General features: G+C 48.7%; 1 protein-coding gene across 11 annotated transcripts in view; it reads right to left on the bottom strand.

The window, feature by feature from the left end:
- TMEM94 (transmembrane protein 94) overlaps positions 1-15,657 on the bottom strand; it is a 33,380-nt gene extending 17,723 nt beyond the window's left edge. For 6 of the 11 annotated variants that reach the window (XM_046674848.1, XM_046674843.1, XM_046674846.1 and 3 more), the window contains exons 1-3: positions 15,550-15,639; positions 6,951-7,132; positions 6,384-6,513 (exon numbers count right to left, since the gene is read on the bottom strand). In XM_046674848.1, the coding sequence (XP_046530804.1) occupies positions 6,384-6,513; positions 6,951-7,024 (204 nt within the window). In that variant the 5' untranslated portion in view covers positions 7,025-7,132; positions 15,550-15,639. Of the gene's footprint in view, positions 1-2,255; positions 2,508-6,383; positions 6,514-6,950; positions 7,133-15,549 lie in introns of those variants that run through there. The other 5 variants (XM_046674842.1, XM_046674852.1, XM_046674851.1 and 2 more) reach the window with 5 other exon arrangements.
- Between the last annotated feature and the right edge of the window lie 1,533 nt (positions 15,658-17,190).

Raw genomic sequence — 17,190 nt, 5'->3', positions numbered from 1 at the left:
CCCCTCTGCTTACCCTGTGGCTGTCCTGACATCTGCCACCTTACTCCAGGTACCCCCAACCCCAAGACCTCCTCCTCCCTGGCCCGCAACCGATTCGCTCTTTCTCTCTGCCCCCTTGTTCCTAGAACCTGCAGGCTGCTGCTCTTCAGGTGTGGGAGGCGTGGGCCAGAGGGTGGCAGGCGCTCCTGGGGCAGGGCCAGCAGAGGCGGGAGGGGAGCGCAGAGCTGACTGTGTGTGTCTGCCCCCGCATGTTGTGTCTGGCCAGGAGCACCAACTCCAGACTGGCGATTACAGACAACACAACAGAGGAAAAACAAGCCATTCTGTAATTACATGCCTCCTGAAGAAAGCGCCTGCCCGCACAGGCTGGCCCTGGGGCGAGGACACAGCCTTCTAGGCCAGCCTACTCTCCATGGCCCCAACCAAACTTATCCAACTGCTGTGGCCACTCACTGATGCTGAATGGCAACATCTCACCCCACCTCCAGCAGGAGGTCCCGGTTGTGGGTAAAATCCCTGTTTCTCTCACTGTGTCGTGGCTTCTCCCCCAGCACAGGAGGAGAGCCAAAGCTGAGCAACTTGGTGGAAGACCGTCACACTTTCTGAAGGAAATTCAGGAAGGGCTGGTAAATGAGTGGGCCCTGCCAGCTGTTCTCAAAGCACAAGTTAGGCTGGGTACCTGGGTGTGTCTGGGCCCCAGTGAGGAGACTGTGCAACGATGGGTATGGTTTGTTAGAGAAAGAAGGACCTGAGTCATACACATGCAATCTGAGGTCTGCTCTTCTTGCCTGCAAGGGCCAAAGAGGGTGAGGAAAAGCTGCCCCGGCCTTAAGTACCCACAAGGAGTAAGAGAGTCTTCCTGCTTCCCAGATGCTCAGAAATTCCCACCCTGCTCCACTGACAGGCACCTCCAGAGACATGCCAGGCCGAGGAGCGCTGGCTAAGGGAGGTCTCGACACCAGAGGGGAGGCGAGGCCCTGCTTCTTCACTTACACTCATGCTTTCCGGGTAGAAGTAACCCCATCCTACTGTTTAAATTGCTCAGGTTCAACCAGACCCAACAGAGAGTGACTCGAGGCTCTGGAAGGCTGGCAGCAAATGCAAATCCTGAGCTGGGCTGCTTCTCCCCATTCCATCATCCAAGGGGGACACTGGCAGGATATGGGGACCTAGGGGAGCAGCAAGGTGGTGACAGAACTCTGTTAAATCAGAACCACAAGGAACCTGCTACTGGACAGGACCAGCTCTGCAGGGCCTGAAGCTGAGCATCCGGGTCAGTCTAATAAGCCTTTCGAGAGCCAACACACCTGAGCTCTCCTGTGCCACCTCAGTCAGGTTTCTCAGGTGGCCCAGAGCCAGAAGCCCCTCAGCCCCCAACCCCTGTCCCTTCAGGACTCCTCTGAGGTCCTCTCAGCACAGCAACTCTTTTCCTTCCTACTCCACCTATTTCGGGAGCAAGCAGAATCAAGATCCCCAAGGCACAGGTAGACAGGTTATAAATTTAGACCTTGACCCTCAGCCTTGACAACAGCAGGTAACCATTAATTAGAACTGGCTGGGGCCTGGCTCCTTTGCCAGGTCCCCACCGTCACAGCCTTCCTGGCTAGTGCAGGAGGGGAGGGGAGCCAAAGTTGGACTCCACATAATGCCTGAATCCCTGAAGCAGAGATCTGGCCACTATACACCAGGGTCTTCTTTAGCAGTCACGATAAATCTGTTCTGAGTTTGGCCAGACACAAATCGACTCTGTCTGCAGCCAGGCAAATCAAAGCCTCAGGCTTCCTCCTGTTCCGGCCTCAAGCTGACCTTGGCATTTTCACCCATCTTCTTCCCCCTGCAGCATAAGACCCAGGAAGAAATCACTCCAGCCCTGGTTGCCCCTGTCTCAATGACCCATGTGGTCCAGCAAAAAAAGCCCCCTTACTGGCCCTGAGGAGGGCTGGCATCCAGGCCCAGAGCTTCCCGTCACCTGTACATGAGACCCAGATGCCAGCATACCTTGCCCAGATGCCCCACTGGGAAACTCAGCTCCAGTTCTGCTCTGGGTGACTTGGGAGCCTGGGTGGCAGCTCCTCAGACACATTGGCTTTCTGGCTCCTGTTCCCAGCCTCTTTCCACCATGCTAAGCTACCTTGTAATCGGAGCTGCCCCTGGTTTGGGCATCCATCTTCAAGACTTGTAGCAACCGCTAACCCGACAAAGCAGGGAACAAGGCATTTGTAACAGAAACGTAAAAGCCAAGCCGGCATACTCACTTTGTTGCATTTGCCCTGATGGGGCATCCATAGCTCTGCCTGCTTAAAGAGCATGGGGTGGAGCCTGAGCCACACAAGGGATCAGCCACACAACTTCCAACACCACCCTCAAAGAGAAAGAGAAAGGAACAGAAAGAGAAAGAGAGGGAGAAAGAGTGAGAGAAGAGAAAAAAGGAAGGGAGAGCTGGAGAGCGTGTGAGTGAGGAGCCGGGCGCTGCAGAGAATCCGGTACAGCAGAGTGGAGCTTCAATCTGCTGATTAATTCAGCCTATTTCCAGTCACGCTGCAGATTTAGGGAGGGAGGAGGAGGCAGTCACAGCCGTGGGAGGGAGGGAGAGGCAAGAGGGAAGGAGGAGGAGAGAGGGGGTTGAGAGGAGAAAGTTTGTACGATGCTCTGCCAGATGTCCAGGAGCTTGGTCCATGCATCAGACAAGGTCACTGAGGGGTGAGCAGAGGGGCAACGCGCAGCCAGGGGGGTGTGGATGCATGCACAGCGCGGGCAGGGGGAGAAGCTATGCAGGAAATGGCTGCTATTGGCCCAGAGCCCTGAGGGTAACTGCCGGCATCAAGGAGTACCTGGGCTCTCTTCCCAGACTACCTTTCCTTGGCCCCAAGTCACTAGGCAAGGGTAGGAACCCCACTGTGGTGAGCTTGTTATCCATGAGAGCTCCCCCAAATCACTCAGAGACTCCTAGCATGGAGCCACGCCCATAACAGCTCTTTCCACATTAGAGCCACAGGAAGGAGGGGAGAGGGGCCTTGTGCGTTACTAAAAGCAGCACATTCTGTGTAGAGGGGGAAAAACTGGCACTTGAGAAGACTGGAGCAGTGACTTCTAGGAGGCAGAGCAGGGGGCCAGGGAGCGAGCAGAAGAAGCTAGTAGAAGAGGGAAGAGCCAGCCAAAAGGGAGGACCTCTGAGGATTCCAATGCCTAGCACCTAACACCTTTCCACTAGGTTACGGGGGTCAGCAGGGCTCCAATAGCCACTAATCTATGAGAGTGCAGAGATTGGGCAGCAGCTGACGAACGTCCAGCCGCATTTAGAGACACCTGACAAAGTGCCACTGGGACCAGAGAAGGCATGTGGACACCTGGGCCTCATCTCTCAGGCAGAAAGAAGAGGCCAGTGACCTGGGGCTCCTACCTCAGCACCTCTTGGCCATCAGGCAGAACCTACACATCACTCTAGGACCCCAAGTTTGATATACAGGAAGCTCTCAGCACAGACCCCTGGAGAAAGAAGGTCAAAAGTCCCTGGGAGTGGACAGGAAACTTCTCTGCCTAATTCCAGGCCACCCTTAGGATGGGGCTACAAAACCCCGAGGGAGAGGAAGCAACCTAACAGGTCCAATAAGCCCAGAGCGCAGGCTAGAGCCTGAGCACTTTTCTCCAGGGCCCTGTTTCCTAGACAACACCATGTGAGTTGCAAGGGAGGGAAGAGAGAGCCTCAGCGAGTTCGAGCTGGCCTCTGCCCTCCCGCTTCTCTAGCACAGCTCCCTGGGGGCCCTTGCTAAACCCACAGCTGAATGGGCAAAGGAGGGGCAGGGTAGTCCAGAGATTAAGGGCAGGAAGTCCTCATGAGGCTAAGGCCAGGGGGGAGGAGGGGTCAGCTTCCAAGCCAGCTACTCTGAGGATGGCAGCTGTCTTAGCAAACTGCCAAGGAAAGACTCCTGTCCCCCTGTCCCCTGCTCCCAGGTCACACTTCCCTTTAGCTTTCTACCAAGACAGTGCTCTGTGGGAACCACAACGCAAACACTCCCCATCCTGTGCAACAGGCCCTAAAAAGATCAGCTCACAGGGTCTGACCCGGCTGTCCTGCAGGGCCCCCAACGTGGCCCTCTCCCGTCCTGCCCCCTTCCTACACTGCCCACTTCAGCAAGTGAAGGCAAGCTCTGCATCTAAGAAGCAGAAACCCAGGCCATCACTGACACAGTATGCCACCACGGGCTGGAAGACTAGAGACAGAAGAGGAGGCTCCAAAGGGGACAGTGAGGAACGGCGTGTCATAAAGTGACAGGGCCGGGGGGAAGAAAATCAACAAGCAACCAACCCTGGGCTATAGCCAGGGGACAACAGGCCATCTTACCATCAACCACCACCATGCCATACCTCCCACTGCTACTCCTCCAGCAAGCCTTCCACTGTCAGAAGCCACAGGGATTACCTTTAGAAGCCCATTTGTATGACTGGCATGGTGTCTCAGGTAGAATCCCCATCAGGCTCTATGGCTTAGCTGCTTGAACTATCAATTCCTCAAGTAGGCTGTGAGCGTCTCCAAGCCAGGGGCCACCTGTTCAGTACCTAGACTGCTACCAACTCAAAGGAGCCATTCCACAAATATGGCTGATGATGATGGTGACGACGCTTTCTAGTTCAGGACTTGTCTATCCAGCAAGAGAAAGAAGAGGATAGAGAAGAATCCTCCGGGAAAACGGACCCTGAGAGCTTATCCAGTCTGGGCGCTCAAGTCTTCCTCAGGCCTGAGAAGCCAGCCCCCTGGATCACAGAACTTTGTTTCTCCAATTCACTGGCAACTGGTGTTTCAGCAGCAGGATGGAACCATAGGACAATACTGTCCTCTGTGTGGGGGACATTCAGCCTCACCCAGGCAGGCCACTACATCGTACAACAACATAGCCTCTAGTGGGATACTCCCTGGAATTGAGCAGGGCACAGCCCTTGCAACCGTGTGCAGCAGCCTTGCACCCAGGCTAGGAGAGAGGCAGGGGTAGCTTTCCCTCCATGCCGATCACTGGTAGCATGGACACCAGCAGAGCAGCCAGACATGTCTGTGAACAGGATGCTGAACATACCTGCTTCAAGTCCAGGCCCACAAGCCTGTTCCACAGCTGGTCCAGAGGCATGAGAAGCCTGGAGCTGAACAAGTCAGCAATCAGCCAGGCATCATCAGAGGTCCAGTGTGCGCACCCACAGCTCCCCCTCCCGACTTCCCAAGATTTCTTTGGCAGAAAGATCACTATCCATAAGTTCAAGTCAATAAGTATTTACTAAGCCTTTGCTACCTGCCAGGCTCTCTGCTAGGAGCCAGGGACACTGAGATAAAGAGGGACAGACAGATTATTTCAATACAGTATAGCAAGGACAATAGTGGAGATACTATAAACGCTGACAGGAGTGACCTCTGGAGGTGGGGAAGGAGGACTTATCTGGAGAAGGTGATGCCTAAACTGGGTCTTGAAGAAAGAATAGTAGGAGTTTGCCAGGAAAAGGGGTGGGGAGCATTTTAGGGTAAGAGCCTAAACGTGGAATGTGTGCCCCAACTCTGAAGCATTCAGAGTTACTAGTGGTAAAGGCCAAGGCAGGGGAGGCTAGGGACGCTGGGCTGACGGGCAGGAGCGGGGTTATGGAGGGCTGTGTACACCACCCTAAAGGTTTCAGCAGGTGGCATGGAGCCATTGACAACTTTTAAGCAAGGGCGACAAAACAGTCAGCTCTGCATTTTGGATAGCTTTCTCTGACAGCTAAGTGAAGGAAGGAGATCAGAGACAGAGGGACCTGTCAGGAAGGTGCGGCAGAAGTCCAGGCAAGAGACAGTCTTCATCAGGGGAGAGGGAGACTCTGATGACAAATCTACCTGCATGCAAAGACGGCGTACCTGGACGCTGGAGTACCTGAGTCAGGCCAGGAGGAGGAGGCCGATCTAAGGACGCCTGGCTGCTCACTCCAGCTGATGCCACAGCTGTGTTTGGAGTCTAACTGGGGAGCTCTTCCCTAACCACAGAGAGGGTGCCCGACAGTACTCAACAAGGCTCAGCAGGTTGGGGCAGAGCCCTAGCAAAGAGCAAACCAACCAAATTACACAGCCCCGGGCAAGAAGCGGGAGGCTGGCTCGGAGCCAACACAAATCAGAAACCTGCTCCCACGCAGTTGTGTTAACAGGTCCACTTTGTCCTGTATTCACAGCTCCCCAAGTGTGTGCTGTCCAGCCAAGCAACAGCACCCTCCCAGAGGGGATCACAGACAGCTACCCCAAGCCTCAGAGCTGCACCCCTCTCTCACTTGTGGTTTAAAGCCCTCAAAGGAGGACCCCCCCAGGCAAACACAAGTAGAGAGAGTCCAACAGAGACACAGAGACAGCACCCATAAGGGAACAGAAAGAGGCCTACCGCATGCTTCTCCTTCAGGTCCATGGGCCCAGAGTACTGCAGGCATGCCCAGATGAACGTGGTCACCCCCAAAAGGAAGGCTCCTCCCCAACATGTACAAACCCCAGGGGCTCTGTCACAGTCACAGCATCTGGGGAAAAAAGAGGAAAGAGATCCCGTAAGTCCAGGTTGCTGGAACAGGCGACTATCAGGAAATACAGCAGTACCATCTGAACAACAGAGTGGTGCATGGAACAGAACTGGCTCCACTGACCATGAACCCTGGCTGGCCCTGTTCTAGCGGCAGTGAGCTTCGGACAAATTCCCCTCTCTGAGGCCAGGAGGGAGCAGGCTACGGAGGGGACGCTGGAGGGCTGCAAGCTTTCCTCTTTTAACCCTAACGTTTGGAGGCACATGTTTTGTTCCACGTGTACTCTTTAACTCACTGATTTCCAGCAGGCAGGAAAAGCCCTGGCTTATCAGCTTTTTAAAAAGGGAAGGTTAGCATTAAGGTAAACTGGAATCTAGACACAACTAGAATGTTCAGGAGAGTGGTGGGGAGATGACAGAAAGTAGAGACAGGCTCACCCACTGCTGCCACTAGGAGCATGGAATCCGTCTATTTCCATTTGCTGGGAAACACACCGCACATGCCAACACATACATGGCCACAGACAGCCGGGCCTCTCGTGCGGTTTGCCAACAGGGCAGTGCTCCACAGGCACCTGGGCAGATGTCCACAAGGATGGGTGAGCCAATCTGACAACAATCTGGAAAATGAAGATTGTGTTACCTCCCCACCCACCACCCCTCTCCCCACACAACCCCTGACCCTCACTCATCCATCTTGGTAGCCAACATGCTTTAATGGTTTCAGACCAGGACATGTCTGGGTAAAGAGTGCCACTGAGTAATCTGGTTTGGTGCCAGGTGACTACTCGTGGAGAAAGTACTAACCTGCTGACTAGGGCAGTTCTTTGTGGGGCCTGCAGCAAAGCATCGCTAAGAAGCCCAGAAGAACTTATCCATGAAAAAGCTGTCTAGCAACAACAAAAAAAGCTGTGTCTAGAGGACCCCAGCCAGGAGGCCCAGCCTCTGCATTCACCAGCTCCACTCCAAAATCCCCTCCAATTCCTCACAAGGCGGCACCAGTGCCGACGTCCCAGGCCTGTCTCGCCAAGTATCTCCCTACCCCTGCCTTTCCAGCCAGGACTTTCAAAGCTGAGCTAGTTCCAAAGGGTTAGAGACAGACAGTGACACTGAAGCAGCCTTGCACCGCAGTGACATTTGGTCTTTGGCAGCCCACTGAAATGGGATCCTGAGAGACCAAATCCACTTCTCCCCAAGGCCACTCTGACTCAGGCTCCCCAGGCCCTGTTTACGAGTACAGCTTGAGGTCCCCATGACACCCCATCCCAGCAGGGGCTGGATGAGGTAGTCACCACACAGGGAAAGGCACCAGGAACCAGATGGGGATTGTGCTTAATTCTTTCTGCCAACACTATGAGAGTGAAATAACCCTGTGGCCAGCTGGAACCACAGCAGTTCATTGAGGGCAGCCAGGAGCAGGACATTTTTCTAAGAGTCTGTTTTCCCATCACTCCATACATGGGATTCTGGGAGAGAGCTGTCCTTAACTGTCTGATCTGAAACCAGCAGCTGTATCCTTAAAGGGCCAGTTCTCCTCCTGCCCCACTGTGAAAAAAAGCACAGGCTTCAAAGCCAAATACCCCTGGGTTCAAATCCTGGCTCCAACATGTATCAAGTACCAAATGACCTTGGGAAATCACTTGTCTCTCCGCCTCTCGGTTCTTATTCATAGAATGGAAATGACAATACCTACCACAGAGTGGTGCAACAGGAATTATGTAAAATATTACATGTGGAGGGTCTAGTCCAGTACTTGGCACATAGTAGGTCTTAATAAATAGCTGCCATTACTATCATCAGCAAACAAGAAATACAAACAAAGTACCCCCTAGGTCAGGAATGAGGACTTAAAAGTAAGGAGAAGAAAAAAACCAAAAGGCATAAGGGTTGTAAAGAGATAAGTAAAACTGTCTCTATTGGCAGAAGACCAGATCATATATGTAGAAAATCCTAGGTAATCTACAAATAAGATATTAGAACAAATAAATGTGCAAGGTTGCAGGATACAAGGTCAAAATACAAATATAAATTAAATTTCTATATGCTATAATGAAATATAGAAAAATAAAAAATTTTAAATATCACTTATAATAGCACAAAAAAAACCTATGAAATACTTAGGGATGACTTTAACAAAAACATATGTAAGATCTGTCACTGCTGAGAGAAATTAAAGAAGAGCTAAATAAATGGAGAGATATACCATGTCCATGGGTTGGAAGACTTTAATTATTTAATATTTAAATAATTAAATTAAATAATATTTATATCAATACATTTATCAGTATTAATATTAATATGCACCCATTAGAATCACTAAAATGAAAACGATTGACAATAACTAGTGTTGGTGAGGGTATGAACTCATAAATTGCTGGTGGGAATGTAACATGGTACAACCACTTTGAAAAACATTTTGGCAGTTTCTGATAAAGTTAAGCATACACTTCCTATATGACCCAGTAATGAAAACATATGTCCTCAAAAAGAATTGTTCAAAGCAGCTTTATTGAAAATAGCCAAAAACTAGAAACAATCCAATACCCATTCACAGGTGATCGGATGAATAAACTGTGGTATATCTACACAAAACAGACTGAAGTACTGACACGCACAACGACATGGCTGAATCTCAAATACATGTGCTGAATGAAAGAGCCAGGCACAAAAGAGCATGCAGCATATGATTCAATTTTTTATAGAAAATTCAGAACAGGCAAAACGAATCCATAGTGACAGCAAGCAGATCAGAGGTTGCCTGGGGCAGGGGGAGGGGATGACTGCAAAGGGCGCTGGGATCTCTTGTTCAATATCCTGATTGTGGGTGGTAGTTACAGCGGTATACACATTTGTCAAAATTCTTTGAACTATATACTTAAAAGGAGCATTTTATTGTGTGTAAATACTGCCTCAATCAAGCTGATTTTAAAAAGTAAGGTGGGATCTGAGATCCAACTAAATCAGCTCAACCAAGCTCTACACTGCCTGGCACATGCAAGATTGGGTATAAAAGAGAAGAGACAGTGAAGGAAATGAACATTTATCAAGTGCCTACTGTGTGAAATAACTGCATATATTTAATAAGCGTTAGGAATGGTCCTATTTTCAAAGTATAAGATACAGTCCTTTCCCTAGAGGGATTTATAACATAGGCAGTTTTTGGCTATTATGAAAAAAGATAACTAAAATTCAAGTTGACATTGAAATACTAAATGAGAATTGCAAACAGGTGCCTAGGAGTGAGACAACAGACAGCAACCCAAGCAAGAACTAGAAGTCCCAACAAAGGTACCAAGGAAGAAATGCAGGAGCCTTTGTGAAAGATGGTGGATCTGACCTGTTTGGTTAGAACCAAAGGCCTTAGGAAGTAAGGGCGAGGAAATGAAGGGCCACATAGCACAGGGAATCAGGGGTCAAAATGCAGGGCCCCTTGAAGCCCAAAACAGAGAGATCCTGAGGGGTCACTGAAGTTTTCTAAGCGGGCCCAGTATTTTAAGAGGGTAGAGAATGGATCATAGTGGGAAGGGAAAGAAATTACAAGGCAGAAGAGTTAGAAGAAAATAACAATCTTGGTTTGCCATAACAAGTATCTAGACAAAGGTAGCATAGTAGCCATGAAAACAAAGGGATGGATGCTTCCTGCTGCCAAGCTCAAAATCAGCACTAAAATGAGCTAAGTGGATGCCCAAGGTTCAGGTTGAGGGCGAGGTAAGGAGTTGGCTGTCCTTCTTATCCATTCTAATGCAAACTTCATTAGCTGTGCTTGCACTCTAGCCATGCCCAACACACCAAAAATACAATTTGCTGGACCTGTATTCAGTTGAATAGCTGGGCCCAAAGGGTACTAAGTGACAGACTGATGTCCAGCTGGAGGGAAGTTTTTAATATCAAGCCTCAGGGTTCTATCTTTGGTGGCATCCTAGTCAATACTTTTATCAATGACTTGAGTGAGGAAACAGATGGTATGCTAATCAAATTCTTGGATAGTATAGACCTGGAAAGGAGATCAAAGTCAAGATCCAAGAAGATCTCAACAGGCTGAAATGATGGGCCAAATCTAACAGATTCAATTTAACTGAAATATATTCAATAGTAAGTCCTGTGCATAGGTTCAAAAGCGACTGTATAAAACTACTATAAATGACCCAATTAAATGTGATTTCAATAGACGTGACATGGCCGCTCAAAGTTCATTCACATTTCAGCTACATTAACAGACAGTCTCCAAAAAGAGAGAGGTAAGGTCTGATTCCTATACATATCAGAGCATATCTGGAATATTTTGTTCATTTGTGAATCACACACTTTAAGAAGGACAGTAACAAATCTGGAAGGCTCCCAGACAGCAGCAACCAGGTTGGAGAAATTATGACCTGAGAAACGATGGAAAGAAGTGAAGATGCTTAGCCAGTACACCAAAAACACATGGGGTGAGAGTAGGGCTAGAAAGGCATGATGGCTGCCAGGTGAAAGAAGGGCCAGGCTTACTCTGGAAGGCTCCAAAAACAGGGACTAGATTGGGGGAAGAAGCTCTAGGGAGGTAGACTGGGACTTCATATGAGCAATATCTCTTACATAATTAGAACTGTATTAAAAAAATGGAACAGTCTGCCCCTGAGAGGCAATGAGCTCCCCATCATTAGAGGCATCCAGGAAGAAGCTGGGAAATTATGGAGATGATAAATACATCAGGTAGCAAATAAGCAAGAGACTTGGTGTGGTCTCTTCTAACCCCGAGAGACTATGAAATCAACAAATCCAGTAGCTCCTACATATGAAAAGATGCTCAGCTCCACTCATAAGAGATACCCAAATTAGACTACCCCAAGAGAAAGTTGGAAGACTTTCACCACCTGACTTCAAGGTTTATCAAGCTTCAGTAATCAAGGCAGTGTAGTATTGGCCTGGTAACAGAAGTTCTAGAAATAGATCCAGACATAGATGGTGAATTGATTTTCAAAAAAAGGTGCAAAGGTCATTCAGTGAATAAAAGATAGTCTTTTCAATAAATTGTGCTGGAACAACTGAATATTCAGACGCAAAAAAAAAAAAAAAAACTTGGAAATATAGCTTGCACCATATACAAAAATTAACTAAAAATGGATCATAGACCTAAATGTAAAAGAAAAACTATAAAACTTCTAGAAAATAGGAAAAAATCTTTGTGACTTTGTGTTAGATTTATTAGATTCAATACCAAAAGCACAACCCACAAAGGAAGAAATAAATTGGAACTGAGGGGCTGGGGACAGGAATGGGCGGGAGAATTTTCACTGTATATACTTTGTGCCTTTTAATTTTCAAACCATGTGAATGTACCATCAAATGTATCTTTAAAAAATCAGCAACCTCTCACTTCTGGGTATATACCCTAAAGAAGCGGAAATAGGGACTCAAATAGACTTTTGTACATCCATGCTCATAGCAGCATTATTCACAATAGCCAAAAGGTGGAAGCGATCCAAGTGTCCATCAACAGATGAATGGACAAACAAGATGTGGTCTATACATACACTGGAATATTATTTAGACTTAAAAAGGGAGAAAATTCTGACATACGCTACAACATGGATGAACTTTGAAGACCTTTGAAGAACTTAAGTGAAATAAGCCACTCACAAAAGAACAAATATTGTATAATACCTCTTATTTGAGGTTCCTAGAATAGTCAAATTCATAGGTGGATGCCAGGGACTGGGGGCAGGGGAGGAATAGGGGGTTATTGTTTAATGGGGACAGAGTTCCAGTTTGTGAAGATGAAAACGTTTTGGAGGTGGATGGTGGCGATGGTTGCATAACGATATGAATGGCCTTAATGCCACAGAGCTGGTTAAAATGGTAAATTTTATGTTATGTATACTTTACCACAATAAAAAAAGTCAGCAACTTCTGATTCTCATTTTACCATAGACTCTGCCTTCTGTTACTATACAATATTCCCCCCTTGGATTCCATGTCAACTTTAGGAATGTTTATGCTCTTTTCAACACATCTTTGAGTCTCTCATCAGTATATATCTTTTCCAAGTGTTTCCCATTATTTTTCTGTTTACTTCCCTACTAAGGAAGGTATCACGAATCTCTTTTTCAGGAAGATCCTGAAATTAAGAAAACTGGGTTCATTTAATTACACTAAGATTTCTGGTTTTCCAATGGCTGCTCTTAAAGGGTCTCCTTCCCTTGGGCATCCAGCTCCACCCCCCGGGCCCCCGTCACTTTTGGCCTTTGGAGCCAGTAAAACCCAAAGCAATCAGTGTGAGATGTAGGCCTCATGCCGGGTCTAAATCTGGCCCTTACTCTACCTGCCACGTCATGTGACCCATACTGTTTACTACTGTCTCAGCAGCCACAGGCAAAGCTTATTATTACACAAACCCCTGATCACCAAACCACACATTCTGGCTGGCCGGTCCCTTCGGAAGAAAAACATTCCTGCTGCAGTCGTGGCCTACCCTTTATTTCACCTGTGCTCCTGTAAACAAATCCAGGCCTGCTCGGAAACCAGCATTCAAACAATAGTTTTAAAGGAGCCTATCTTTTAGGTAAAGAAAGACACTCTCGAGAAGACAACATCGACACAGTAACAAGATAAAAAAATACTGACACACGTATACCAGTGAAGTGCCAACCATGAGCTCAAACCTTCTCACTGAAGCCCAGGAATGGATTTAGGGGCTCTGTCTTCCCAGCTCGGACTGCTAGCGTAAGAGCTCATACTTGACTCACCAGGTGAGGGTCAAGAAAGCCTTGGGTGTAGGTAATAGTTACATTAGCACTCCTCCCTCTCCACAGAAATTGTTTCCCAAGCCCGACATTAAGGAAAGAGCAATGGGGAGGAACGGAAGGATTGCGACCTTCATTTCCCATTAACTCTGCAGGAGGTGAGCTTTCCAAAAGGCTGATTCTCAACACTTGGAGTTGGCACTCCCTAGCAACTTCTCAAAATAGAAATAGAAGCGCTTTCTGTTTTCTTCCATCTAACCGCCCAACCCTGGCTCTCCAGGTCTAATCTTCTGATGTCCGGTCACCACAAACAAGGGGCAGGGTGGGGGGTGGGGGATTCAAGGGCAGTTAACTCTCAATTATTTGGCCACTGATGGATGGTTTGTACTTCACCTCCCTGGTCAATGCACTACTCCATAGTATCCACCAGTATCCCTATTTGAAGTTCTGACAAAAAGAACCAGTGAGCAAGGAAGTGAAAGCTAACATGGCCGCTAAAACAAGACTTGCAGAGTATTTGTGGATTCTATTTGAACACGCTGTCCCCTGTTCCAGGGTTATGACAGTCTGGGTTCTGATGTGTTCTCATCTTTACAGTGATTTTCAAACTTTTTTATACCATGGATCACTTTTGACTCTTTAGAAAATGAACCTATACCATTGTTTTTTAAAAAATTAAAACTACCTTGGAATACTAAGATTGGCCTTTCTTTTGCCAAGATTATCATAAAGACATACCACCGTGGTATTTCTTCTTTCCTCAGTGGTTCTCAACCTTTTTCTGCCTCCACACTGTTCTCATACACAACACATTTCCACTAATAACATCTCTAATAACACTACACTGGTTCCCAAAAAACAGAGGAAGAGGCTACCTTGACCTGACTCCATCCCTTCCTGCCCTCAACAGAGAATCATTGTAATCATTTATGCCCCAAAACACACAGAGAGACCACAATAAATACTAACGCAAGAAATTAGCCAGTGAACTACCCACTGGTTACTTAAAATGAAGGAATGCAAGAATGGATTAAGAACCTGGTAAGTGCTAGACCCCATGCTATCTACACCTATGTATAGGGGTCCTATATACACCATCTCATTTATTGTATACAACCACCCTGCAGGGGGCTTAGAGAAGTTAGGGAACTTGATCTCCTCTGATCACACCTAGGAAACAACTGGCTCCAGGGGATAAAGAACTTTAGAGCCTGGCCTTCAGAGCTCCAGTCCTGGCTCTAGGTGACCCTGGCCCTGCCCCGTTGCCCCTCCCAACAGTCTCCTCTTGTGTAAAATAAAAACGTAAAAACTCTCCTCCTCCCCACTTGCAGCTTTCTAAGAGTACCCTGGGAATAACTCCACTATGTCACTAAAGCTGAGTGTCTTGAATAAAGGATGAGAAAACTACCACCTCCTTCAATGCACAAATTCACACACTAGAAGGAAAAGATCAAGTACAGAGCTCCCTCCTTTTTTCCCCTAGAGCCCCAAGAAAACTCGGAAGAGAGGGTGGGATGTAGCAGCACGTGACCAAATCTACGAACACGCCAAAGTGCAGCCTGTGGTTACACACCAGTGAAAGAAGAGCAGGGTCTGCCTCGCACCGGGCACCGGGCACGGGGCGCCGGCCAGGGGCTCACACCGTGGCATGCGAGGACTGTGAGACTGGACGTGAGGGGAGTGTGCGGCAGAGGAATGAGGGCACAGCACAGAAATCAGTTTATAGGATGGCAAGTATTGTATTCCTGTGGTTGCTGCTCAGGAATCTTTAAACGATTCTGGAAAGACGGAAGGACAACAAAAAGCACGGCACACTCCAAACCGCAGGGTCGCTGCTCAGGGTTGAGAAGCCCCTCGGCTCCCTCCACCTTGGCCCGGGGTACGCGGTCAGCACGAGGGCCGGCCAGCAGCTGAGAGCGCGCGCAGGGGAGACAACGGTCTGAACTGGGGCCGGGGTGGGGGACTCGCAGAGGTCTATAAATACACTGGACATCAGCGTTGGAAGCCCCCTGGGCCAGGGCCCAGCCACGACAAACCTGGGGCAGGGATTCTTTGTTGGCGGGAGGCTTCGATTTCTGGCGCGGGACCCCCAAGGGGCCAAGGGCAAGTGTGAGCACCCGGGAGAAGGAAAAGGCCAAGAGCTGGAGGCAGGAGTCAGTTCCTTGACTCCCCCTCGAAGGGATCCCCCAAGGCCAATCCCTGGGTGCAGACCCCAGACTCCCCTCGCCTCGACCAAGAATCCAGAGGACGCGGAAGGCCGAGCCCCACACCCTCTAGCTCCCCTTGCTTCGGGCCACGAGCCTTCTCGTACTTACCGGGGCCCGGGGGCCTGTCTTCCTCTCCCACGTCCTCTCCCCTCCCTGCCCCTCCTCACTTCACGTCCCCTCCTCCAAGGGCTGCAGCCATGTCCGTTACTGGCAACTCTAAAGGGGCTTGCCTCCCTTCTCGGACACCGAGACGCCGGCTGGCGAGCTAAAGTTCTGGGTGCTGATTGGTTGAAGTCCCAATCGGCTGGGCATTTCTGCCTTCTTATTGGCTGCGCGGCGCGCAAGACTGTAGCTGCAGCCTCCCCTCCAGGAGCCTGGCGGAATTAAGTGCCAAGCGACCGGCAGGAGACCTCGCAACCGCTCTCCATCCTTGGGCGTACTCCTCAGGCGGTTTCTAGTCTAGGGGTCCTGACCAGAGGCCAGGGAACGGCTTCCACCTTGCTGAGTTTTCCTACAGAATTATCCGAAAAAGATGAACAGAGCTACCCCTCCAACCCCCCCACCCCCGCCGTTTTTCTTTCTTTTTAAAATAAGCCCTTGCAGAGCGCACGCTCGTGTCTCTTACTTCTTCTAAGCTTCCTCCTTGTTGCTGGGAACAAGTGCCTAGAGACCCTTGCTCAGAGACCTTCGAGAGTCTCTTAGGAACTAATACTGTGCCCAAACCAAAGCTGGAGAGTCTAAGATAATAGTGCGGGGTTTCCCCCCAGCTCGGCTGAACTCTAAAGGGAAAAACAAGTTAAATTTTTTTCCTAGATAATTAGAGAAATCGCCTGGGAGACCTCTCTTGGGAAAACAAAGCCAGACTGTGTCAGTATTTACTTCTGTTTTCCCAGAGATCTCGGTCTGGAGACTTGGTTTTTTGTTTTTTAATCTGTTTATAAAATTGGAAGAGGGTCATGGCTAGCCCTGGGAAGTGAAAGCCCCTTCTCCCTATTAATGAATTTAGTTACATAATTAAAATCTCTCTTTCTTATCAGCTGGACAGGAAGGTGCCATTTCAGTACCTAATCTTGTATGTTTGAAATGTTATAGCTATTGCCTAAAACACTGGTAGACTCGTGTTACTTTCCTGCCCACAAAAATCTTCTGCATTTTTGCAAAGAGAGGAAGTCCAAATCTCTCTGCCTGGCGTTGAAAGCACCTTATAAATCAACTCAGGTGGACATTTCCAGGCTTAACTCCCCACAGGCCAAACTACTGCCGTGACATAGATTCATCACCACCCCTAAATGCATCTGGGATCCTCCCACCTCTGCTCGTTTGCCCAAGAGATTCCCTGTGCTTTGAAGGTTCATTCCTACCAACAAAGCCGACATTCAAATCCATGCCCATCCTGAAGGCCCATCTCAAACGCTACCCACCCAAAAGCCTTTCCTGGTTTTTAGTCATGGAAATGCTTGTCTATATAGTACTGTGCCTCTTTCTTTTGCGTCTGCATTGTCATCTTTACAAACGTATGCTTTGTACACCATTGTTTTTGTAAGACCTCAGGCTCCCTGAAGGCAGCTGGCTTATCCTGGCAGTCCCCACAACGTCTTACTCAGAGCCTTGTACCCAGTAAACGTTTGCTGAATTGAACTAGTCAGTTGTCTCTAGCTTATGTCTTTCCACTTGATCCCGGAAGATGTACATGGCTACGTTTGGAAGATTAACAAATGTAAGAGTCGTCCTGCCCTGCTCCACCTTGTA

The sequence above is a fragment of the Equus quagga genome, chromosome 11 (genome assembly GCF_021613505.1).
Source record: "Equus quagga isolate Etosha38 chromosome 11, UCLA_HA_Equagga_1.0, whole genome shotgun sequence".
Classification (NCBI taxonomy): Eukaryota; Metazoa; Chordata; class Mammalia; order Perissodactyla; family Equidae; genus Equus; species Equus quagga.
This window is presented reverse-complemented; position numbering and strand designations above follow the sequence as displayed.